This window comes from Ornithorhynchus anatinus, chromosome X1, assembly GCF_004115215.2.
Source record: "Ornithorhynchus anatinus isolate Pmale09 chromosome X1, mOrnAna1.pri.v4, whole genome shotgun sequence".
NCBI classification, from domain to species: domain Eukaryota; kingdom Metazoa; phylum Chordata; class Mammalia; order Monotremata; family Ornithorhynchidae; genus Ornithorhynchus; species Ornithorhynchus anatinus.
Genome location: NC_041749.1, coordinates 123,430,585 through 123,454,710, shown reverse-complemented (window position 1 = coordinate 123,454,710; position 24,126 = coordinate 123,430,585). Strand labels below are relative to the sequence as shown.

Below are 24,126 nucleotides of genomic sequence, written 5' to 3'. Positions count from 1 at the left end.
CCTCCACGCTCTGCTCTCGGAGGAGTTGGAGAGTCGGTTGTGATCATGAGGCAGCGTGGCCTTGTGGAAAGAGTGGGAGTCGAGAGGCTCGGGGTTGAGTTCCAACTCCACCACCGGACAGCTTGTGTGACCTTGGGCCAGTCGCTTAAGCTCTCTGGGCCCCAGTTGGGAAGCTGGCTAAAGTAAGTCAAGGCACTATTACCATTTAACCGAGTCATTTCAGTTGTGCCTCCGTATATCCTAGATAAGCTCCTTGGGGGCCAGGACCGTTTCTACCAACTCTGTTGTACTGTACTCTCCCAAGGGCCCAGTACAGTGCTCTGCACCCAGTAAGCGCTCAATAAATCCCACCGATTGGCTGACCGAGAAATCGCCCCCTTTCAGCCTTCGAAGGCCAGTAAATTGGCACTGAGTGACAGGTCTTGATTGAGCATCCATTGTCTGCTCACCAGAGCCACAGGACTAGTAAGAGTGAAGAGAGGACTGCCACATTGAAAAACCAATAAAGGGGCGAGGACAGGGTGGAGATTTAGCGGGATGAACTTAGGGGGGAGAGGTGGGGGACAAGAGAGGCAAACGATCCAACTGTTGATTTTTTCCCCCCTGTCTTGGCCAACCAGATTTAGGTGAAAGGCAAACCGTAAGGTGGGCGGCAAAGATAGAAGGAAATTCGATACAAAGGAGCAAGGGAATCGAGGGAACGAGAAAAGGGGACGGGGAGACGATGGCATGTGAAACCCCCAGATGTTTAAGAAATGAGCATGCTGGGTCTCCAAGATCTTGAAACATTTCAACTGCTCCCTGGAAATCACACATTGCAAACAAGCTAGATGCATATGCTACATCTTCACAGTCTTCCCCATGTTTATTCAAGGCTAAGGGAAAAACTTCTGTTTAAGTGAGGAACCGTCCAAAAGTTGTTTATTTTGGACAAGAAAATGCTTTTGAACTCGTTCGGAATCTCTAAATTCAAACTCTGAAGGGGGCAGTAGAGGGAAAAAAAAAGCCTTTATTAATTTGTTGAGTTAGACAAGCGAAGAGCGGAGGGAAGCTCCAATCCCAAAGGGCGGACTCAGCAATGACCTGGCTCACTCCCACGAGCCGGCAATCAAAATCAATCAATCCATCGATGGTACTCATTGAGCGCTTACCGTGTGCAGAGCGGCGTAGCGATCGCTTGAGAAAGTACAATCGAATAGATCTGATAGACACGATCCCTACCCGTGAGGAGCTTACAGTCTGCAGGGGGAGACCGACATTGAGATAAATTCTAGAGAGGGAAAATGGCAGAGTATGAGCATATGTTCACAAGGTCTGAGGGTGAGGTGATTATCGAGCGCTCGGCGTTACCTAGTGGATGGACCACGGGCCCGGGAGTCAGAAGGACCTGGGTTCTAATGCCGGCACTGCCGCTTGTCTGTTGTGTGACCCTAGGCAAGTCACTTCGCTTCTCTGTGCCTCAGTTACCTCTTCTGTAAAGTCGATGTTAAGACTATGAGCCCCTTGTGGGCCGGAGACTCCGTCCAACCCATTTGGCCTGTATCCGCCCCAGTGCTTAGTACAATGCCTGGCACGTTGTAAGTGCTTAATAGATACAAAAGTTATGATTGTTATCACTCTGGATAATAATAATTGGGTCTCTGGATTCAAGGAAGCTTTATCCAGCCAATTCCAGGAGCTTGGGGATGCACTTCCTGACTTAGAATTGTGTTCCAAGAGCCGTGGCTAAGATCCCTTCACACACGTTTCCAATGGTACACGTAGAAGAGCAACAGAGTTTGCTGTCATCTATCAACCCCCTCTGACGGCTTTACCCGATCAGACTGAAGATGGGGCTCCTCAAGCTTAATGCCCTGCAATCATAATAAACATTACGGAGCCAATTAATATTAGGTAATTTCCGCGACCACAGAAAAATCACCCACCAGCTGGCTCATGACAAATATCTGCACCTTGACTGTGCCGAGAAGGTTTTTCACTGCTCCGTTGTGAAGATCCAGGTGAGAGGCATTCAGAGAGGGGAGCGTTTCTCATTTTCTCTCCTCTGAATGACTCTCTGGGGACGATAACTGACAGGTGGATATACCTGAATAATTTAAACATTGCTGATTCTCTTCTTAATATTTCAGTTCTTAAAGCCAAGATCAATCTCATTAGTGACTGACAGCTGATTTACCAGGAGATCGCTTAGACGTTTTCTTTCTTCCCTCCGTGGACGGAAAAATTCCTTCCACCGATCCATAGCGTAGTGTAGGGCGGGGGCTTTTGACCCATTTGGGACCTGAACTGGTGGTCTCGAGGTTTCAGCTGAAATCCCTCCTCCAACCCCCCTATCCCTGGCCTCCTTCCATTTTCCCTAGTTTCCCTGCCCAGTCAGTCCTCCTCCTCCTGCTCCTCTCCTCTCCCACCCACACGGAAATGCTGGTCCAGTGGAGACAGGCCCCAGCAGAGGAAAACAAGTCCCATCTGTCTCCCTTCTCACCCACTCCTGAGTTCCCTCATGTCACCCCATGATTCGTCAAAATGGTTGGATCCCCTTTTAGTGCAATAGGTGGGAAACGTTAAAAGATCCTAGGGTCCTACAGTTCGTCTTACATTACTGCTCAGAAAGGCTGAAAAATGAGCTGTTCAATTTTCCTTCAACCATCCTACTTCTATACCATGCCCGCTTAGCGAGGAAGCCGAAAGATCACCGGATAAACTCATGCTTTGGCGCTAATAAAAACAATCATCCTGGCATTCATTTTAAAATCGTATTGTGTTACCATACAGCCAGCCCCTACGTAGCAATCAGTGGTGTTTACTGAGCGCTTGCTGTGTGCGGCGCACTGTACTAAACTCCTGGGAGAATATAATACCACAGAGTTGGTAGACACATTTCCCAGCCCCAAGGAGATTACAGTCTAGAGAGGGAGATAGGCATTACGGATGCGTGCGCAAGCGCTTCGGGGGCCGAGGGTGGGGTGAATACCAAGAGCGCAGAGATTGCAGATCCAAATCCACAGACTAACTCGGTAAACACACCTGCTTACCAACCAATCAATGGTATTTATTGAGCGCCCAGGGTGTGCACTCAATTGTGCAGTATTCTGGATTGTGCTCTCCCAAACACCTACTACAGGGCTTTGCGCGAAGCTTTTGGGAGAGCACAGTACTACAGAGTGAGTAGGCATGTTCCCTGCCCCCAACGGGTTTATCGTCTAATGACTGTGGCATTAAGTACTTGCTACGCGCCAAGCCCTGTACTAAGCGCTGGGGTACTTACAAGCTAATTGGGTTGGACGCAGTCCCTGTCCCATATGGGGCTCGCAGTCTAAAGGATCCCCAGGTTAATAAACTGACCCTCTGGTGCTAATACAAAGCATCACTGCTCAGGCACCATAGAGCCTTTAAAGAAGAGCTCTCTTGCGATAGAGCTGTGGTACCACAGAGCATCTCAACGTTCTTTCCCTCCTATTTAATAATCATAATCGTGGTATTTATTAAAGCACTTACTATCGCCGGGCACTGTTTTAAGTGCTGGGGTAGATACAGGGAAATCCCGTTGGTCACAGTCCCCGTTCCACATGGGTTCACTGTCTTAATCCCCAGTTTACAGATGAGGTAATTGAGGCCCAGAGAAGCGAAGCGTCTTGCCCGAGGTCCCACAGCAGACAAGTAGCAAAACTGAGATTAGAACCCAGGTCCTTCTGACTCCCAGGCCCGTGCTCCATCCACCAGGCCATGCTGCTTCTCCTATTTAGGAGAGGTATCTTGGGGGTTTGGGGATTTTGTTAGGTTTTTTTTTTGTCTTTCATGGTACTTGTTAGGCACGTAACTATGTATCGGGCACCGTACTAAGCGCTGGGGTAGCTACAAGATAATTAGGCTGGACCCATAGGACTCACGATCTTAATCCCCATTTTACAGATGAGGCAACTGAGGCCCAGAGAAGGGAAGTAACTTGCCCAAAGTCACTCAGCAGACAAGTGGCAGAGCCAAGATTAGAACCCAGGTCCTCTGACTCCCAGGCTCAGGCTCTTTCCCCTCAACTGTGTTGCTTCTCATTCGCTATCTTGTTTGATATCTTTGGACTATCACAGCTAATTGCAATATCTCGCATCCCATCTTCGGGGCCGTGGGGATCGCCGGCTACCCTGCTCTACAGGGGCTTCTCTTAGAGAAGCAGCGTGGCCTAGTGGGTAGCTCACAGAACTGGGAGTTGGGAGGGCTGGGTTCGTTCATTCATTCAATCGTATTTATTAAATCCTTACTGGGTGCAGAGCACTGTACTAAGCACTCGGAAAGTACAATTCAGCAATAGAGAGAGACAATCCCCGCCCAGACCGGGCTGAAAGTCTAGAAGGGGGAAGATGGACGTGGCTCAGTGGAAGCAACCTGGGCTTGGGAGTCAGGGGTCATGGGTTCTAATCCCGGCTCTGCCACTCGTCAGCTGTGTGACCGTGGGCGAGTCACTTCACTTCTCTGGGCCTCAGTGACCTCATCTGGAAAATGGGGATTAACCGTGAGCCTCACGTGGGACGACCCGATGACCCTGTATCTCCCCCAGCGCTTAGAACGGTGCTCTGCACATAGTAAGCGCTTAACAAATACCGACATTATCATTAAACCCGGCTCTGTCACTGGCCTGCTGTGAGGTCTTGGGCCTTGGGCCAATCGCTTCACTGGGCCTCGCTGTCCTCCTCTCCAAAATGGGAAATAAATACCAGTTCTCCCTCCTACTTAGAATAATGGGAGCCCCATATGGGACAGGGACCGTGTCTGACCTGATTATCTTATTTCTACCCCGTTGCTGAGCACAGCGCTTGGCACACGGTACACTCTCAGAGAAATAAACAAACCCACAACAATCCTTAGCGCGACTCCATGGAGAGGAATTCAGCAAGCCCGTCAGACTGGCGGGAGCCTCTCCCTTCAGTTCGCGTCGTGGGACTGATGACCGGTCTTCTCCCTGTCACCCAGCCTGTAGATTTTGAAGCCAAAAAAGCTTACAGTCTGAAGGTGGAGGCAGCCAACGTGCACATCGACCCCAAGTTCATAAGCAACGGGCCGTTCAAGGACACGGTAACTGTGAAGATTGCAGTGGAAGATGCCGACGAACCGCCCGTGTTTCTCGCGCCCAGTTACGTTCACGAAGTCCAAGAGAACGCGGCTGCTGGGACTGTAGTGGGAAGAGTTCATGCCAAAGACCCCGATGCTGCCAACAGTCCGATAAGGTACTGGCTCCTCATGCCGCCCGTAGCGCCCGCGGGGCTAATGCCCAGAATCACGTCCCCGTAAGTGATGGGGAGGGATAGCTGGCCGTGAGCGAGGGAGGCAGAAAAGAAAATCGTGGCTCCCGGCGGACCACAAGCCCAACGCAACAAACCCTGACCCCTTGAAAGAACAAACAAGAGCCTGAGTTGCCCAGACAGAGGTAGAGCGTGTGGGTCACACGGCACCGCGGCCGTACCACGGCGGTTAACTTGGCTCACGGGCAGAGTGTCGACTGGATTTGTGTCGTGGGCCTATTCGAAACAGATGACCTCCGTTGGTGCGTCTTTGACCGCTCCGGCGGGTTCCGGGACTAACCTCTGGGACCGGGAGCCGCCGGCAGCTCTGTCGCACTCTCCATCCCTCAGTCGACCCAGCAACGGTATTCATCGAGCGCTTACTGTGTGCCGAGCACTGTACTAAGTTCTTGGGAGAGTCCCATCCAACAGGGTCGGTAGGCACGTTCCCCGCCCGCGACGCGCTTAGACGCGTCATATAAGCGTCATTCCACAGCCTGACTGGACTCTAGGGATTTTTCCTGAGATTTTTCCCAGGGTGGCGGTAGGGAGGAGGGGGCGGGAAGCCGAGCTGGGGGCTCCAGAAAGGCCCAAACCAGCTGGTCGGCCAAGTGAAAGTCCCCGTCGAAGGGTCCGGGGAACGGGCTCTCGGTGGGCCTAGTAGCATTTGACTTGTCTGACCGGGGTAAACAAACATGAGCAGAAGGTAAGTTTGCCTCCACCCTGGTTAGAGGTTCGCCCAGACACGACCCCCGCAAAGCGACTCGAAATACAATGCGGAGCAAATGCTCGGGTACCTAATCGGACTCCACTGGTCTAACTGGCTAACTGCATCATCTTCAGATACTCAATCGATCGTCATACTGACCTCGACCAATTTTTTAACATTAATCCAGAAGATGGTCTTATTAAAACCACAAAACCCTTGGATAGGGAAGAGACCGCCTGGCTGAACATCTCCGTCTTTGCCACTGAAATTCGTAAGTGTCTGCCGAGGGGTCCCCCTCTCCTTTTCACTTAGAGACGGTGGGGGCGTTAAAATTAAAAAAAAGAAAATTCGCCAAGAAAACACGAGATTCAGTTAGGCCCAGTGAGGTGGGGTGGCCTAGCGGCAAGGGGATGGGTCTGGGAATCGACGGAGCTTGGCTCTCCCATTTGCTTGCTGTGTGTTCCTGGGCAAGTCACTGAACTACTATGTGCCCCAGTTTCCCGACCGTGGGGACTGTGCTCTGTCCCCCTCGGACTTTGGGGCCCACCTGGGACAGGGGCCGTGTCCACCCTGATAATCTCGTATCTACCCCGGCACTTGGTACGGTGCTCGGCACATAGTAAGTGCTTAACAGAAACCACTATAATAATCATCATCATTATTATTATTATCGTAATCATCAGCTTGGGCTGGTTAGCTTGGGGGTATCGATCATTCGCGTTGTATCAGGCAGAGGAAGGGAGACGGGAGACGCCGGTTACGGCTGAACGAGGTCCCTACAAGCCTCAAGCACCGTTGTTTATCAGTCGGAACAACCGAAATAACAGACTGCCGGAATCCAACGCAGGCTTAGTCGAATATGAATCTTTTTCATCACTCTGGCAAAGACAGAGAGACCCGATTTCCAATATTTGGCATTTTCTTTTCCGGAGAAGGACAGCTTCTCCTCGCAGCTTGAAAGCGACAGTGTTCTCGGGAAGAGAGGATCAGCTGGTTTGGGTTTTAAAATGCAGTTTCGAAAGCTGTTGCCCTCCCCTCCCCTCCCCCCAGGCATCCGTTCAGGTAATTCCAAGCGTTTGAGGTGGAGGCCCCACTTTATGAGGGAAAATGACTCAAGCGCTAGATGATTTCTGAATGGGGCGCGGGAGGTAGGGGGAGGAAGCCAAGGGACTGGGGGGGGGGGGGGGGGGGGGGAAGAGGGAAGGAATTAACCTGAGAGAGGGAGCCGTGTTGGGCTCAGTAGCGGACCCGGAACGAACCACACCGTGTCATTTTCCTTCTTGATTTTTTTTTTTTTTCTCCCTCCTCAGACAACCGCCACCAGGAAGCCAAAGTTCCCGTTGCAATCAGGGTCATTGACGTCAATGACAATGCTCCCAACTTTGCAACGACTTACGAAGCGTTTATTTGTGAAAGTGATCAGACCAAACCATTATCCAACCAGGTATTTTCCATTTCCATTCAAATGGCGTGGACGAGGAAGAGTCATGGCGAGGATTTAGATTTTTCCCGTTGATTTTCTCTGGTTGTAGAATTGGAGCGTGACTTTTGGGAGACGCTTTTAACTCGTAACCCGTGTTTCTCGTAATAAAACTTTTCGGGGGCAAGCCTCAAAGTATAAGGCTAGAATACAATGAGTGATATTCCATCGTAAGCATGATTTGTTTACAGGTCACCTTTCTTTTGCAGCCGTTTATTACAATTAGTGCTGATGACAAGGATGACACAGCCAATGGACCAAGATTTATCTTCAGCTTACCCCCTGAAATTATTCATAATCCAAATTTTACACTCAGAGACAACAGAGGTTTGTACCAAGGTTCATGCATATTACTGTTCAATGAAGTAGAAGTTGAAAACTAATGAATACTCTATATAGCTCTCGCTGTCCTTCGTTTTCGAAGACGACGCCACTGACGGTGAGGTCCGCTCTTCCGCATTTTGTGCATGTAAAGATAATTCCTTGCTGCACTGATGCGTCGGCCCCAGGCGGGGCCCGTCTCTGTTCTCGAGACTGTCTCTTGGGATCGCGATCCATCGCGAAGCCTCCACTCCGGGAGGGCAACCCCTCCCCCGATCGCCGTCCGCCAGGCTGGTCCGGCCGCGGTGGCGGTCTCCCAGCAGTGTCCCTCTGAGTCACGTTGTTTGAGACCGCGCTTCACTGTGTCGTTTATTCTGCCCTCCCTTGCTTGCGTGTGCCCCCTTTCCGTTCACCATTTAGCAGCTGCTTGGGTATCCTGCTGTCACCCATTCTCCTCACACGTCCAGCCCAGCGAAGCTGTGTTGCTGTGGGCATTGCCTCAGTGCCGGTGGAGCTGACCGCCTCCCGGGACCTCGCTGTGGGTAATCTTCAGCTGCCGTCTGAGGTTGAGTCCGGTTCGTAGGTGACGCTCGTGACGCTTCTCGAGAAGTGGGGTGTCTCTTCCGTAGTAGGTCCGGGTCTCCCAGCCAGACGGAAAGTGGGACGCCACCACGGCCTCGTAGACCTCTGCTCGGTACGGAGCTCGATGGCCTGTTGTTGGCCGACTCTGCCTGTCAACCTCCCGAAAGTCATGCTGGTCTTTTTTAAGTTCTGTTTTCCCCCTATCTCTCTTTATCCCCGCAACGACGGATAGGGTAGCGCCTAGGTCACGGAATTCGGTGACGGCACTGAGGTCTGTGTTGCCAATGAAGATCTTGGGTTGTGCGTCAGGTGTCCCGGGTGTCGGCCGGTCCGAAACCTCGGTTTCCTTCGGGCCCGTCGTCAGCCCCTAGAGCCGTGTCACCTCTCCACACTGATTCACGTGCGTACGTGCCTCAAGAGCACGGTCGTCAGCACCCGGCAGTTCCCGGGGGACCGTGGCAAACACCTTCCAGGCTGCTCAGGCCGTCGAGTTGGAAGCGTTTCCCAGCGAATCAGAAGCACGATCCGACTCCGGCCTCCCCATTCCTCACCGCCTCCTCGAGTGCGATGGCAGAGAATAGGTTAAGTAGGACTGGACCTCCCACAAAGCCCTGCTCCTTCCAGAAGTGATGGGGCGGGGATCGGGCAGGGCACCTTCAACCTCGCTTCGCCCGGCCTCTCCATCGCGGCCTAGGCCTGAGGATCTTGGTGAGCGTCTCCACGCAGTGGAATTCGCGTAGCAGTTGCCAGACAAAACAGTATAGGGGCCTCAGTTGTTGCTCCCTGCGTTTCTCCCGCCTCTTTTCGTGCTGCCAAGATCACATCTGCTGTGCTGCGATTTGGTCCGGAGCTACGTTGTGATTCAGGTAGCACGCATGGTTGACTGGGTTCTCCAGTACCCTGGCCGAAAGCGTTCTGGGTAGAACCTTGCAGGCAAACAGCAAGCGGTGAGGCCGCCCGGCAGTCTCCACGGCCGGGCCCGCCCATTTCTTCTTGAAGACGGTGATGCCGATGGCGCCTCTGAAGTCCTATTCCACCTCCTCACCGTTCTCTACGCTGAGGAAGGAGTCGTGCAGACGTCTGAGCCTTAGGGCCCGCTCCTTCCTCGTAGAGTTCTGCCGTCGGAGCCGAGTGCTTCACCAAACACTACGGTGTTGGGTAACCCTATTCTCATGAATCCTCAGCGGTGGATTTTTCACTTCAAAATGAAAACCATTGTCGATGTAGGGGGATGCGGACTAATTCGCCACATATCGAAATCCGCCCAAATTAGTCGTATTTGCATACTCATGAAGAGTTGAACGATCTGAGAGGGGCCGCTTGTATGCAAACAAGTTCTTTTTTTTTTAACGCGCTTCATAAGCCCTCTAAAGAAATGGCCTTGCGGAGTGATGATGGCGAATGAAACATTTCAAAAAAAAGTACGAGTTCCCCTTGTGATAAAATAATTACGACACGTGAGCTGATCTGAACTGCCAGGGTCTGGACTCCAATCAACCATTTTAGTCCTTTTCCAATCACCTTATCTTAGGGAGGGAAAAGGTTTCGCTCATCTCACGAGAGAGTCGGGGGTCAGTTTGGGCAAGGTGTCACAGGATCTCAGGCCTTTGTGGCGGAGTACAGGCAAATGGGGTGGAAAGGGTTCAATGTGTCACGATGATTATGATTATGATGATTATCATCACACGCCTCGAGCATCCTGTCTGGGCACCCAAGGGTGCCCTATGGATGTTCTCTGGAGGGGACAGCGACCCCTTCCATTTCCTCAACTCCCATTCTCTCACCTTCCTCCCCCCCGCCCCTTGCTTCCCCTCCTTCTCGGCAAATGAGGCGGGATACTGGAAAAATCACTTAGCACCCGGCTGGATGGTAGCGAAACCCTGAACACCCCCACCGAAGGCAGCAGCACCACCCGTGAGCGCCAGACGTCCCACCCCGATACCCCGGCAAAGAGAGTCCCGGGCCCTCCCCGGGACGGGGGTGTCGAGCATTAGGGCAGGGATGATGTCTCGAATTTGGGGGCAGGGCGGATGGAGAGAGACGCAGTGGATTTACGACGAGCCATCCTCCCCTTATACATTATTATCATTTCACGTTGTGGCTGGACTGTTCCCCGTCATCGGGGTGGCTATTTAGTTAGCGGGCTCTGTGCATATGCTAAATGGCACTCTCCTATACACTTCTAGGATGTAATTAAAATTTTCAAGGGCGCCTATTGCCATTTGCAAGTCAACCGGCTTTCCCGCCATAAGTCCTTCTTGCCCTCATAAATAGCGTAATCTGTCGTCTGCATTCCCTCTTGCAGGGAATTGCTAGTTTTTACGAAAAATGACTTTATTAACCGTGGCAAGCAGTTAATGAAAACTCCAATGTTTAGGGCTATTACAGAACTTTAAAGTGAATACAGTCCTATAATTATCATTTAATAGAGTTTCTTTCTACCAGCTTCCAAAAGTAATTACATATTGCAGTAATCCTAAAGAAGTAATCACATTCTACATCCTATTAATAGCCTACTGCTTTACCAAGTTTCTCAGCTGAGACTATTTTCCATAGGAATCACGAGATAATGGCTTATCTCACGCTGTGATAAAGCATCAAGTTACTTTCTTATTGAGTGTTTACCTCCATTCCACCACGTAAACAAACAGCATTGTGTTTGCCTGAACTCCTCTATTTAGTTGGTATCTTTAAAAATGGAAGATCAACTCGTTTTCCTGCAAAGAAAACTTTTACTCTTGATCTTGCTGATATCGCAGAGCATAGATGATGCTTTTGCTGGGTAATGGCAGATTTTGGCTCTTCAACTCTGTTGCCCTTATTCCTTGAAAATGTTATATGCAAGCAGTGTGTCTTCCTGGGAAAATTATGCTTCGAAAGGAGCCCTCGAGGGAATGCTTAGACTAGTCATTGTTGTTCTGTAAACAACACTTTACAAATTCATTACAAATCCATCACCAGGGACATGTGGAAGGGTTTAATTTGTTACTTTGCTTTGAGTGTCCATTCATCCCATATATTGAGCAGCGGAGGGGGTGGAGCCAGACTAAAACTGTCCCCATCTTTATTCCTTCAGGCTTTAGTTCATTCCTTATGGCATTTATTCCGCTCTTACTCTGAGCCAAGCACCTGTTAAGCACCAGGCCAGATGCAAATATAAGACAGGCTCCCGGGTCCACTGAAGAGACTGGACAAGCCACCGGGTTTCATGTAGACTTTGATCAATTCTACCTTTCAAAGAACTTGTGACGCGGAGAACTGGGAGGTGGGAAAACGTGGCTAGGAAATAAAAATTATTTTCAGGGGAGGCAGATCACCCAAAGCACTAAATCGACCCCGATCTTCATAATCTCGCCTTGGCTCTTTCGTCCCCCTCGGGAAGTTTATTCCTCCTTCCCAGTTAGGCAGTACAGGCCTGTGGATTGGTCAGTTCTAGCCCTGTATGACCTTGGTGTCCCTCAGCCTCCTCATCCTTATGAAGGGAATAATGGACTATTAGGACTCCTGTGGAGAATGTCCAAGGAGATTGGACGGTGAGGTCTGATAATGCAGCCCAACCTTTTGTGATGACCGGAGCCTAAGAGGCCATAGATAATGGAAATCCACGGATAACCCAAAATCTTCCTTTAGTCTCACACTCCTCCTCTGTCCCACCCCTGAATCCTTATCCTGAGATTGGTTGGAATTTCATCTTCTTTCATTTCCCTTGCCCATCTTGAGGGGGTAATGGTCATCATCATTGTCATCATCATCATCGCCGGTATTTAATGAGATGCTGCTGAGTGCGAAACACTGCACTAAGCTCTTGGGAGAGTACAGCAGTAACGAGATACAAGTTCCCTGCCCTCTAGGAGTTTACATTCTGATGGGGTGAACTCATAGCAATGGAAGGATTAAAGGCCAGCCAGTAAGAGGGAAGCCAATCAGCTCCTCCTAAGACTTCTCCATATAATCGGCTGGGACGTGCTAAAGAGCAATCATTGATGACGGAGTCATCGGCGGACCTGATTTCCCCCTGTCCTTAACGACTATTAGGAGGGTAAGTCTTCTCAGGAAACCCTTTGCTTCCGTTAGTCAAAGGACGTAGCCAGTCTGACTCCAGCTGGTCACCAGAACGAATGCAGAATGAGCCTTCTGTGGATTGGCTTGGGAGATGGACAGGAAAGGTGAGTGGCAGGGGGATGGTTAGAAGATTATCAAGATGTCATGGTTACCTCCTGCTTACTGACTGGCATATTTGACTTTTGCCAGGGATAGTGATTGAGAAGGTCCCACAGTGGACATTACCCTCGTCCCACATTGGGTCGCATAGCCACAGAAAGGTAAAGTTCCAGGACGCGTTCAGGAAATACCAATGATTGATTGATTGGGTTTAGTAAAAAAAAAAAAAAAAAAATCTACCTTGCTAAGGATGCGCTTGATTTACCTTTGTTGAGAAGAGTTTTCGGAGTCGCGTGTATCAGTTGGTGAATCGAAAAGGGATTCAGTATCGAAAGGCTGAGTCTGCGATGCTTTTCCATCGCAGAAAGAACCTCAGAGTTGATGGACGTGATTAAACCATTCGGCAAACATTTTCGCTCTGAACAAAGGGCATAGTTTTATAGGAAGTATCAGAGAGCATCCAAAGATGGGTCTGTTTTTTCCCTTTTATAATTTAGAAACAGCTAACCAGATTTTGAGAAGGTTTTTTTTGGTTTTGTTTTGTCTTAATTGCTCCAATATGGAAGAGGTTCTCTTGGCAGACCAAAATGGCAGATGTCTTTTAATGCCCTGCCATTTGAGTATATGTAAATGATTATGTTCCTTTTTTTGGCCTGCTATTCATTTCGCCATTTGTCCTTGATGGAACACAAAGAATCTTTGGAATGAAGAAAAAAACAAACGAGCCCCTTAGAGTCAGATTAGACATGTCATTTCTTCCAATTTCCATCAGGACATCAACAAAAATTGTGGGGATTTTTGAAGACGCTGCAGGGATCCCGAGTATGTGGCTTGCTGGAATTCTCTGTGTATTTTCTCCACTTTGCTGGGTTTGGGGGAGTCAATCCATCGGTGGTATTTACTAAGGGCCTCCTGGGTGAAAAGCGTTCTCCTAAGCAAAGACACACATTTCCTGGCCTCACAGAGCCTGCACTTTAATGGGAGACAGAGACATGCAGTTCGTGTTACCTGTCATTTTCTGTAGCACTGGGCCCCAGTGGCAGATTTTGTTCTTCCTTAGGAACAAAGGAGCCGGTTTTAGTGAAGTGGAATGATGTTCGATGCTGATTTGGTTGCTTGTTGAGATCCCCTTAGTTCTCGAGTTCCCGAGGGAAACTGTGTAAAACAGTCATTCGTCCTGTCTGAGAAATTCGGCTTCAAGGAGTGGTGAGGGTGGAGCTCGGAGAAAAGGGAAGGGAATCGACGGAACCGGTCCAGTTTCCTCCCGAGCGATCGAAGAAATCGGAAACTGACGGCAGAAGGAGATAGAAGGCAAGGGACCGGGGGAGATGTGGGAATGCGTAGCGTTGGCTCCGATTGACTTTGAGAGGAGAGATCTTCTGCTACCGTGGTCGTGCTCTCTGGACGGACCCTGAAGGTGGTTTGAAAAGGCAATTCTTGTCCCGCTCCATCCCGTTCCAGCCAAATGGAGATGTCCCTCGGGGAATGTATGAGGAACGCAAGGCTCACTGCAGTAGAACTGGAATCTAACTCCAGGATGGAAAGCTCCTATTTCATCTGGGCAATGGGACCCTTCTTCCTTTTCCCCGGACACTGTTGGCTAGAGGGAGTTGACATCTATAAACAGAGGAGTGAGGAAAAAGGTCTTCTTTGGCATCTGATACGTGGCAGGCTATCTGCTTCTCTTACGGTGGAATTTGAGTTGTTCTCCATTGTCTCTCTTAAAGGTTCACATTGGGTAGAGATACCTATGTACATATGAACATATATATATATATATATATATATTTTTCCCAAAATGTTCTATTTTGGTACCAGCAAAAGCCGGTAGCTTAAAATAGAGGTGTTACAGCCCTGGAAACCATATCCTCGCTGAAATTAATCAGCCTTTAGTGCTTTGTCAAAAAACCTTCTGTGGTTTTTGACTCCAAAAAGTTGAGAGGACAAAGAGAGTGGAAATCAAGGCCTAGCCTTACTACTATTCTACTTCCTAGTAGCTGATGCAGTTGTTTGGGTTATTGTGGTGGTGGTTGGATGTGGATGTTATTATGCTTTCTTCTCTAGTGGGTTTTGGGTTAGGGGAACTAGCAGGACCAGGGTGAGATGCACAGCCAATGCCTCATCTGCCCATCTGATATTTTGGATTCCTGAAAGGGAGGAGTTGAATAGGGCCCACATAGACTCCGCTATCGCCTGGGAGCAAGAGGTGGCATAAAACATTTTCACCCCTTCATTTTCCGCCCAGCCAGCTATTGTGAATGCAAATAAACTTTCAGATTTCACTAGAGGCCCCTGCCTAATCGCCCGGGAAGATTTTATGCTCGATGCAGTGAATTCGGGGATGTGAAGAGCTTTTATGTGCTAATTTCAGAATGGATAAAGAGACTAGATTGTCATTTCTAATTTAAAATGGCACTCCCACTAATGTCTGAGATCAGTATTTGGGGGTTATTGAATCCAAGGTTAGTTACATTTCACTCGGCGACTCGGGTGGCATCTAACCAGTAACCGCCACGATAAATGAATAAGGAAAACTGATTGTGATGATAAATAAAACAGAAAAGGTGACAAGCACAATCATAATGGCATTCATTAAGCCCGCCAATTTAAAGTCAAATTCTAAAATGTCTTCCCTTTGTCAGAATCCAATTGGCTTTGCTTTCAAGGGGACCGAAATAGTTGGTGCTTGGTGACCGCACGGCGAGAGGGAAACGACAGACTATAATTTACCTCTCTGGGGGAGATGTAAGCTCCTCGTGGGCAGGGAGCATGTCGACCGCCTCTGTCGTACCGTACCCTGCCAAGCGCTCAGTACCGTGCTCTGCACGCGGTAAGGGCCGAATAAATACCACCGACTGATCGATAACGGAAATAGCGAAGTGAGGTCCCAACCCGGCTGCAATTACGATCTACCGATGAGACCGAGGGGTCCGTCCAGAAAGAGAGGGCAGGTAAACACCGAGCGAAACGAGACGTTCTAACCACGACCGACTAGCAAACTAGAGAGCCCTGGCCCGCCTGGCTTCTAAATGGTAAAAAATAAGATGTATTGTTTCCCTCCTCAAATGAATATTCACAGCCAGCTTCTCACGAGAAAGGTTGCCATCCCGTTACTGTCACGGTGCAAAACCGAAGCCCTATTCATATTTCAGCAGCTTCTGAATTTTTTACTACTGACTAATGGGAGCGGTTGTGCACTACGTTGAAAGCCCGAAATATTTATGTGCCTCGTTAGCTGGTAGCGGTCAAAACGCTAAAGGAAGTAACCCTCGGTAACAAAACGATGAACGTACGGAACTGATGCCGAATCTTCCCGAGAACACAATTAGGCCGTTTATCGAAGTGCTGAACTTCCAAAGCACCACGAGAACGAAACGGGAGGAGAGAGAGCTGCAGCCGCCTCCCGAACGGACAGAAAAATCTTTCTGTTTTCCTTAGCGTTCCTTCTGTCCCGGATCCGCCGGTAGGCATGCCTTCCCTCCCCGCCCCCACCCCTCCCACCCCCTCTCCCCGGGTCCCTCAGAGCTTCGGTGTAAATAGCCAGCCGTGGCTCGTCCTCCTCCTTCTAACGCACCACCCAATCGGCTGGTCCCGTTTTCCTCCCCCGCCCCAGTGGTGTCCGTCCCGGGGTGTGGAATTAAGAGAACACACGCTCAGAGAGCCTGCTGATCCCCAACCGCCGATCGCTTAACGCAGGGAAGAGAGATGAAAACCCACGGGACCGTCTCGAGATCCAGAGCCGACCTGGGGGATCCCACGACTCTCAGAGCCTCCCGTTTCCTTAGAGTAGCTAGACGGGGATCCGGGAGAGTTAAACCCACCTGACGTGGCCGGAAAATGAATGTGACGGTGTTAAGACTTGCTTCCAGTGGAACTGCCGAACGCTTAACGGTTGTCTTATTTGTTCAAATAGATAACACTGCCGGTGTTTATGTTCGACGTGGAGGCTTCAGTCGCCAGAAGCAGGATCTCTACCTTCTTCCCATTGTGATAAGCGACGGCGGGGCGCCCCCGATGAGCAGTACCAACACGCTGACCATTAAGGTCTGTGGGTGCGATCACAACGGCTCCCTCCTCTCCTGCAACGCGGAAGCCTACGTCCTCAATGCCGGCCTGAGCACTGGAGCTCTGATCGCCATTCTCGCCTGCATCGTGATCTTGCTCGGTAAGGGATGGAGGTCGTTGGGGTGAAGGGGTTCGGCTGAGCGCCCGCTGGCGCCATGCCCCGCGGTGGCCGGAAAGAGGGTGTCCGTCGAACGTTCACGGTGCGCAAAGCGTTGCTCTGAGCCCGGGGCAAGGAGTGCACCGGGGAGATACAGGCTCGGTTCCCGGCCCCCAGGGAGATGGGGGCGGAGGGGGCTGGCGACAGAAGCACAAGGAGATGAAACCAAAGCACGAGAGGCCGGGACGACAAGGAAACCCAAAAGGAGTGCCAGGTACCACTGATTGTACGAATGTGCACGAGTGAGGACCGAGGGTATAAAAAGCCATTTGAGCTAACTGTCTGTGTCCCGTGATCGGCTCTCGCTGGGGTATATGAGTAGGAAGACAAACCCCAGGTCCTCCCCGTGGCCTTGAACACCTCTGCCTTCCTCACCGCCTCTGGCTGGGGCAGGGATCCTTTCTGAGGATACCCCACAGGCCGCTCTTCTTCCGCCCTCGGGCCTAATCACTCAAACCTGCGTTATCCTTCTCTCTCTCTCTCTCTCTCTCTCTCTCTCTCGCTGAATGGAGGACAGGGAGGGGGAGGGCTAATGGATGATAGTAGAGAAATCTCCAGTAAGTGGGAAAATCAATAGAGGACGATTGGCTGTAAACGGCTAGCCACTCTCCTCAGAATATTCCGACCTAATGGAATCCCTTCCTCCAACATACCCGAGGGCCTGGGGGTCCTGCCAAAAGCCCCTCCCGGCCCTTCCGCTTTCCAGTCTGTGGAAATGAATCTTTTAGGTCCAACGGGACACCCCTCTCCCCATCCCAGATATGACTTGAAACAAGATGTGTCGGTCAATCCGTCGAATGGAACCGAGTAGAGAAAGGAGGCCCCGGGGCTTCAGCGCTCCGTCAGTTGGCGAGGACAGAGCCCTACGGCGTCTGGATGTCGCTTCCTAGAGCGTAGTTGCCGCGCGGGTAGCTGGCGTGGTGGCCCGAAATGGGCAGAGGGCAGAAGGCCGGGTATTTTCAACCGCAGTGACCTCCGCCCACGGGAAGGACCCCCGAACCTGTCGGACTAGAAGGATCACCGGATCCTAGGACCGTGTCGGAAATAATGACCCCGGGCATGGTGGGACCACCCTCCCCGGGGGAATCTTGAAAAACGGGACGGGTGATTTGTCTGCGACGTTCCCCTAGTCCGGCCCAGAGTCCCCGCCTTGGTGCACTCAATCGGTGGTACCTGTTGAGCGCTTACCCCGTGCAGGCCACCGTACTGAGCACTTGGGAAAGTACGAGTCGGTAGACACGATCCCCGCCCCATCCCTCCGAGTAGGCCCAGAGAAGGTCAAGCGAACGGCCCGACGTCGCACGGCCGGCCAGAGGCAGAACTGAGGCTCGAATCCCGATCTGCCCCGGCTCCAACTCTGGGTTGCAGAATGCACTTTCTGCAGGCAGCGTTGACGGCCCTCTCGTTCACTCCATTCACTCGGTCGTATCTATTGAGCGCTTACTGTGGGCAAAGGACCACACTAAGCGCTCGGGAGAGTACGACACTCCGCCCCGAGACTCTTCGAAGACAGAGATGTACGACGGACACGGGCCCGGCTCACCTCTCCTGTCGATTTCCCCCTCCACTTCCCCGGTCCCGCGTGTAGTCATTGTGGTGCTGTTTGTAACCCTGAGAAGACAGAAGAAGGAACCGCTGATCGTCTTCGAAGAAGAAGACGTGCGGGAGAACATCATCACCTACGACGACGAAGGCGGAGGAGAGGAAGACACCGAGGCCTTCGACATCGCCACTCTGCAGAACCCCGATGGCATCAACGGGTTCATTCCTCGCAAGGACATTAAACCCGAGTATCAGTACATGCCCCGGCCCGGGCTCCGTCCGGCGCCCAACAGCGTTGACGTCGACGACTTCATCAACTCGAGAATACAGGAGGCCGACAACGACCCCACCGCCCCGCCTTACGACTCCATCCAGATCTACGGCTACGAAGGACGAGGCTCGGTGGCCGGCTCCCTCAGCTCCTTAGAATCCGCGACCACAGATTCGGATTTGGACTACGATTACCTACAGAACTGGGGACCGCGCTTTAAGAAACTTGCGGACTTGTATGGTTCCAAAGACACGTTTGATGACGATTCTTAACAATAGAAATTTGAATCTGGCCTTAAGAACTGTGTCCGGCGTCCTGAAGAATCCAGAAGAAACATTAAAAGCAGGTATTTTTTAAAAATCCAGAAAAGGCTCATTCAAAACCCTTTAAGTTTGACCAAGAGAATAAAGTGAATCAAAACCAGGACATCAAAGTGGTAAATACTGTGAAGTACCTTGACCGACGAAAGGCAAATGTCCAAGTGGGCTATCGGCTTCACTGGAGGAAAAGAAAACAAAAATACCACTTTGGAGGAACAAAACATTTAAGCGAAGGAAGAACACTCTCATCGTGAACTTTCAAGGAAGGAAAACCTTCTACGTATTCTGAACATCACAATCGTTTATGTCAACGAAGTTTCCACGAAATGAGAAAGGATAACAGTTCGGAGCTGTAATTTCGCCTTAAACTCTGGACACTCTCTATGTAGTGCATTTTTAAACTTGAAATATATACTATTCAGCCAGCTTAAACCCATATGATGTATGTACAGTACAATGTACAACTATAATGTCTCTTGAGCATCAAAACTTGTTACTGCTGACTCTTGTAAATCTTTTTGCTTATACTTTCATCTTAAACTAATATGTGCCAGATATAACTCTGTCTTGTTGCAGTGAGAGGATCTCTATTTCTATGTCATTTTTAATGTATCTATTTGTACAATTTTAAAGTTCTTATTTTAGTATACATACAAATATCAGTATTCTGACATGTAAGAAATGTTACAGCATCACACTTATATTTTATGAACATTGTACTGTTGCTTTAATATGTGCTTCAATATAAGAAGCAAAATTTGAAATAAAAAGGATTCTTTTTTAATTCTTGTTTGGATTCTTAAGCATTTAAGAAAACCGGAGTATTTCTTAGGCCCCATTTCTAGTTCTGGCTAATTTACAATGGTGACTTTTACTAGCCCTATTTATTATATGTTTGTAGTTTGTCTGTTGCCTTGTTGAGTGTTTATTTAAAATCCGATACATTTTACAGATGTTTTTAGATAATACTCTGTATCGTCTCGTGAGCATTTTGTACCCGCTCGGTATAAGACTTGTGGTGGCTGCCAGGGCCTCTTTGATATGAAACTCCCGTGCTCTGGATCTAAGTCAGTTTATTATTTGAAACTTTTGGTTATGTAATATGCATTTATCTTAATAGCTTAGCGACTCTACGTAGAAGATAATGTCCAGCTACAGGGAGTAGCAGTCAACGCCCAGTGTTGTAATCGCTCCGTGTTGTAAACTCCAGGATCAGCTTGTGGGAAGGGGAGACTTCCCAGTGGAATCCCGTCCAATTTTAGCTGTCAAGCCCTGGCCCCTCTGCCCTCCCCGAGGGCATCTTATCTGAGAGAAATCATTACGGCCTGGGGTTGGAGGGGGGGCAGAGGAGGAAGTTGGGGAAGGGAGGAGAGTTTTCATTTGCCTGCAGGAGAATCACCCGGTCTTTGAATACCACGGCACTGTCATTTGTAATAAGAGAAGTCGAGATTGCTTTCAGAACCGCCCTGTGGAGCGTTAGCTTTTTCCTCGAATCAAAGTGATCTCTGCCCTTCGGGAGAGTCCGTCACAAGGGGCGAGGAAGCTCAATATTAGCAGAGCAGGGGGCAGGCCCACCGTCTTATCAAACAGAAGGTCGCTTCCCAGGCAAGGTGAATCTACGGGGCCAGATACTAAAATTAGCCATCCTGTCGGGGCCGGAGGCAATCCAGAGGAAAAATTCACTTTCATTGCCCTGCAAATGGTCATCAAAGTTTGCTTGCTTCTTCTTCTGGGTAGCGAGCCAGGCCTGGGCCGATTTTGATTCCTTCATTTCGGACAAGGGTCCCTCATCGGAAATATGTCCACAGATCAGTTAGGGGTGGATTCTTATATTTTTATAATCCAAAGACTATTTTGCTAGATTTGCACATCTCTCCCATTCAATTTGACAGAAAGGAAACCCACCTGAGAGCACATAAGCAGGAATGAGTCACTGAAACAGGTTCCCCCCCATCACCAAGGATGAGAATATTTTCCTTGCCCCATTGGGTGTGTATTAGGATTGGAATTAGCTCCTGCATTTTTCTCCTTTTTATGTTTAAATTCGGACGGGACACTGTTGCTTCCTTTTTTGAAGAGTTAAGATGGCTTGTTTTTTTAGTCTTTGCTGTTTGTAGAACCCTCCTAGAAGCTTCAAAATAAAATTTCTTTCCCTACTGCTTTTGTCCTTTTTCATTTGGCAAACGCTGATTTGAGCGGGATTTCGGTTAGTCCTGAAATGACCGTGGCTCTTGGCTGTTTCATTCTCCTTCCACATTCTTGGATTAAAGTGACTGCTCATTAATAATAACAGTAGTGGCATTTATTGTTCCCTATGTGCCGGGCTCCGTACTAAGCGATGGGCTGGATAAAAGGAAATCGGGTTGGACACGGTCCCTATCCCACATGGGGTTCACAGTCTTCGTCCCCATTTTACTGATGAGGTAACTGAGGCCCAGAGAAGTGAGGTGACTTGCCCAAGGCCACACAGCAGACAAGTGGTGGAGCCGGGATTAGAACCCACGTCCTTCTGACCCCCCAGGCCCGTGCTCTATCCGCTACGCCACGCTGCTTCCCGTAAGTGCCACAGACCACCCCCCCCGCCCCCCCCCCCCCCCCAGGATAGCTCTGAAACCGGCATGAGTCTGAAGAGGCCGCAAAACAGTCACGTGCTAAGGTAGCTTTTGAACAGGCTCCTGGAGGCCACGCGGTAGATTCGACCCGAACCCGGAACACGATAACGATAATAATGATTTTGGTGTGAGTTAAGTGCTTACTCTGTGCTAGGCACCGGGGTGGGTGCAAGATAATCGAGTCAGGCACGGTCCCTGTCCCACGGGGGGCTCACGGTCTAAGTGGGAGGGAGAATGGGTATTGAATCCCCATTTCACAGTGGAGGAAACTGAGGCACAGAGAAGTTCAGTGACCTGTCCGAAGGTCACAGAGCAGGCGAGCGAAGGAGCTGGGATTAGAACCCAGGTCCTCTGACTCCCAGGCCTGGACCCTTTGCGTCTCCCTGGTGCTGCGACTTTTGCGGCTTTCCTCTAATATTGGGCAACCGGTGTTCTGGAAAATCAGGACTCCTAAAGCAGATCATTGGAATCAACCACACGCAAAATGTATACAAATGTCCGAGGTTAAGAATTCAATCCCTAAGGCGGCTTTCAGCTTGACACCACCAGGGTGTTGGGATTAATTGGGAAGTGCTTCCGGGAGCAGAATAACATTTAACTCGATAGTATTTGCCAGTCGGTAAAGACGGCATTTGGACACTGGGCTTGTGTACGAGGCCAACTTCAGTGGCTGGCGACTGGCTATCAATTTGCATTCGAAATTTGACGGACCTCGCCTAAGTGGGTGCAAACGGACGGATTTTCACTTTGAAAATTTTTTGCCGGCTAAAGCGGATTTTGTGGAGAAGTCAGTCGCTCATTTGACTTAGAGAAAAAGAGAAGAAAATTAAATTGACCCCTTCTACCGGGAAAGAGTTTCCTCATCTCAAACGGCTTCATTCGTATGCATCTGAGGTCAGAGTATGACTGATGCTCTCCGAATGCCAGGACTTTGTGAAATTAGGAAACTCCTGAGTAACTTATCTTCGCTTTTCCTTACAAAGTGCACGCATTTCTCAGCACCAGCCGTAATATTTGTGGTATTCGCTAAGGGCACACCATGTGACAAGCACTCTGCTAAGCACTTGGGGTAGATACAAAACCATCAAGTCAGACACAATCCCTGTCCCCTCTTTTTGCCAATCTCAACTTTCCTTTTCCCGATCCCCATCACCCAAGATCAGTGGGTCATTTTGAGGACTTAATTTTTTTTTTTCCCCCCCATGGGACACTGGTACTTTGTCTAGTGTGGCTCCAATAAAGTCTACAATAATAATTATAGTAATGGGTACCTGTTAAGCATTTACTATATGTCAGGCCCTGTACTAAACGCTTGGGTGGAGAAGCAGCGTGGCTCAGTGGAAAGAGCACGGGCTTTGGAGTCAGAGGTCATGGGTTCGAATCCCTGCTCGACCACATGTCAGCTGTGTGACTCTGGGCGAGTCACTTAACTTCTCGGTGCCTCAGTGACCTCATGTGTAAAATGGGGATTAAGACTGCGAGCCCCATGTGGGACAACCTGATTCCCCTGTGTCTACCCCAGCGCTTAGAACAGTGCTCGGCACATAGTAAGCGCTTAACAAATACCGACATTGTTATTATAAGCAAATCGAGTCGGACACGGTCCCTGCCCCACATAGGGCTCACGGTTTCAATCCCCATTTTCCAGATGAGGTAACTGGGGCACAGAGAAGTGAAGTAACTTGCCCGAGGTCACACGGCAGACAAGTGGCAGAGCCGGGATTAGAACCCGTGACCTTCCGACTCCACTACGTCATGCTGCTTCTCTGTAGTGGTAGTCAAGTTAGCACTACTGGTAGTGCTATTTAACGAGTGCCTTTCATGGTGTTAGACACTGTACTAAATGCTTGAGAAGGCAGCAGAAGGACAGGAATGTTCCCTACCTACAAAGGTCTTGTACTCGAACCGGGGAGATGGCCGTGGAAATATTCTCAAATGGAATCAGAAAAAAGCAAATCGAATGTTCAGTTATATTCACTGAGCACAGCCCTGCGTGCACAACGCTGTATTAAGCGCTTGGGAGGGTCCAACAAGACAAAGTCGATAGGCACATTCCTGCCCACACGAAGCTTACGGCTAGAGGGGGAGACAGACAGTAATATAAAATAATAATAATAATAATGATGTCGGTATTCGTTAAGCGTTTACTATGTGCAAAGCACTGTTCTGAGCGCTGGGGGAGATACAGGGTAATCAGGTTGTCCCACGTGAGGCTCACGGTTAAGCCCCATTTTACAGATGAGGTCACTGAGGCCCAGAGAAGCGAAGTGACTCGCCCACGGTCACCCAGCTGACAAGTGGCACAGCCGGGGGTCGAACCCATGACCCCTGACTCCGAAGCCCGGGCTCTTTCCACCGAGCCACGAAATTACGGCTCTATACCTAAGTGCCGTGAGGCTGAAGGTAGGGTGAATAAAGGATAACAATCCAAGTGCACGCATGCATACACACACAGACTCGCAAGCACACACGTGATGAGACCGGGCGTAAATGGAGGAACACATTAGAAGAAGTGGCTGAAGGGTTGATAAAATCTGGAGTGTTGTAGAGGAGTGGGGAAAAGCTTGGCGGAGGAGGTGCGATTTTGCTGCAAGCCACCTTTCTGGGTAAAGAGTACCCTACCGACAGTAATCTAT

The 24,126-nt window shown here is 49.8% G+C and overlaps 1 protein-coding gene across 2 annotated transcripts in view; it reads left to right on the top strand.

The window, feature by feature from the left end:
- The window catches only part of CDH11 (cadherin 11), a 38,154-nt gene extending 17,119 nt beyond the window's left edge, over positions 1–21,035 (top strand). The window contains exons 6-11 of one of the 2 annotated variants that reach the window (XM_029050444.2): positions 4,963–5,216; positions 6,114–6,250; positions 7,290–7,423; positions 7,669–7,786; positions 16,437–16,688; positions 18,334–21,035. In XM_029050444.2, coding sequence (XP_028906277.1) covers positions 4,963–5,216; positions 6,114–6,250; positions 7,290–7,423; positions 7,669–7,786; positions 16,437–16,688; positions 18,334–18,830 — 1,392 coding nt within the window. In that variant the 3' untranslated portion in view covers positions 18,831–21,035. Of the gene's footprint in view, positions 1–4,962; positions 5,217–6,113; positions 6,251–7,289; positions 7,424–7,668; positions 7,787–16,436; positions 16,689–18,333 lie in introns of those variants that run through there. The other variant, XM_029050445.2, reaches the window with a different exon arrangement.
- Positions 21,036–24,126: the final 3,091 nt, after the last annotated feature.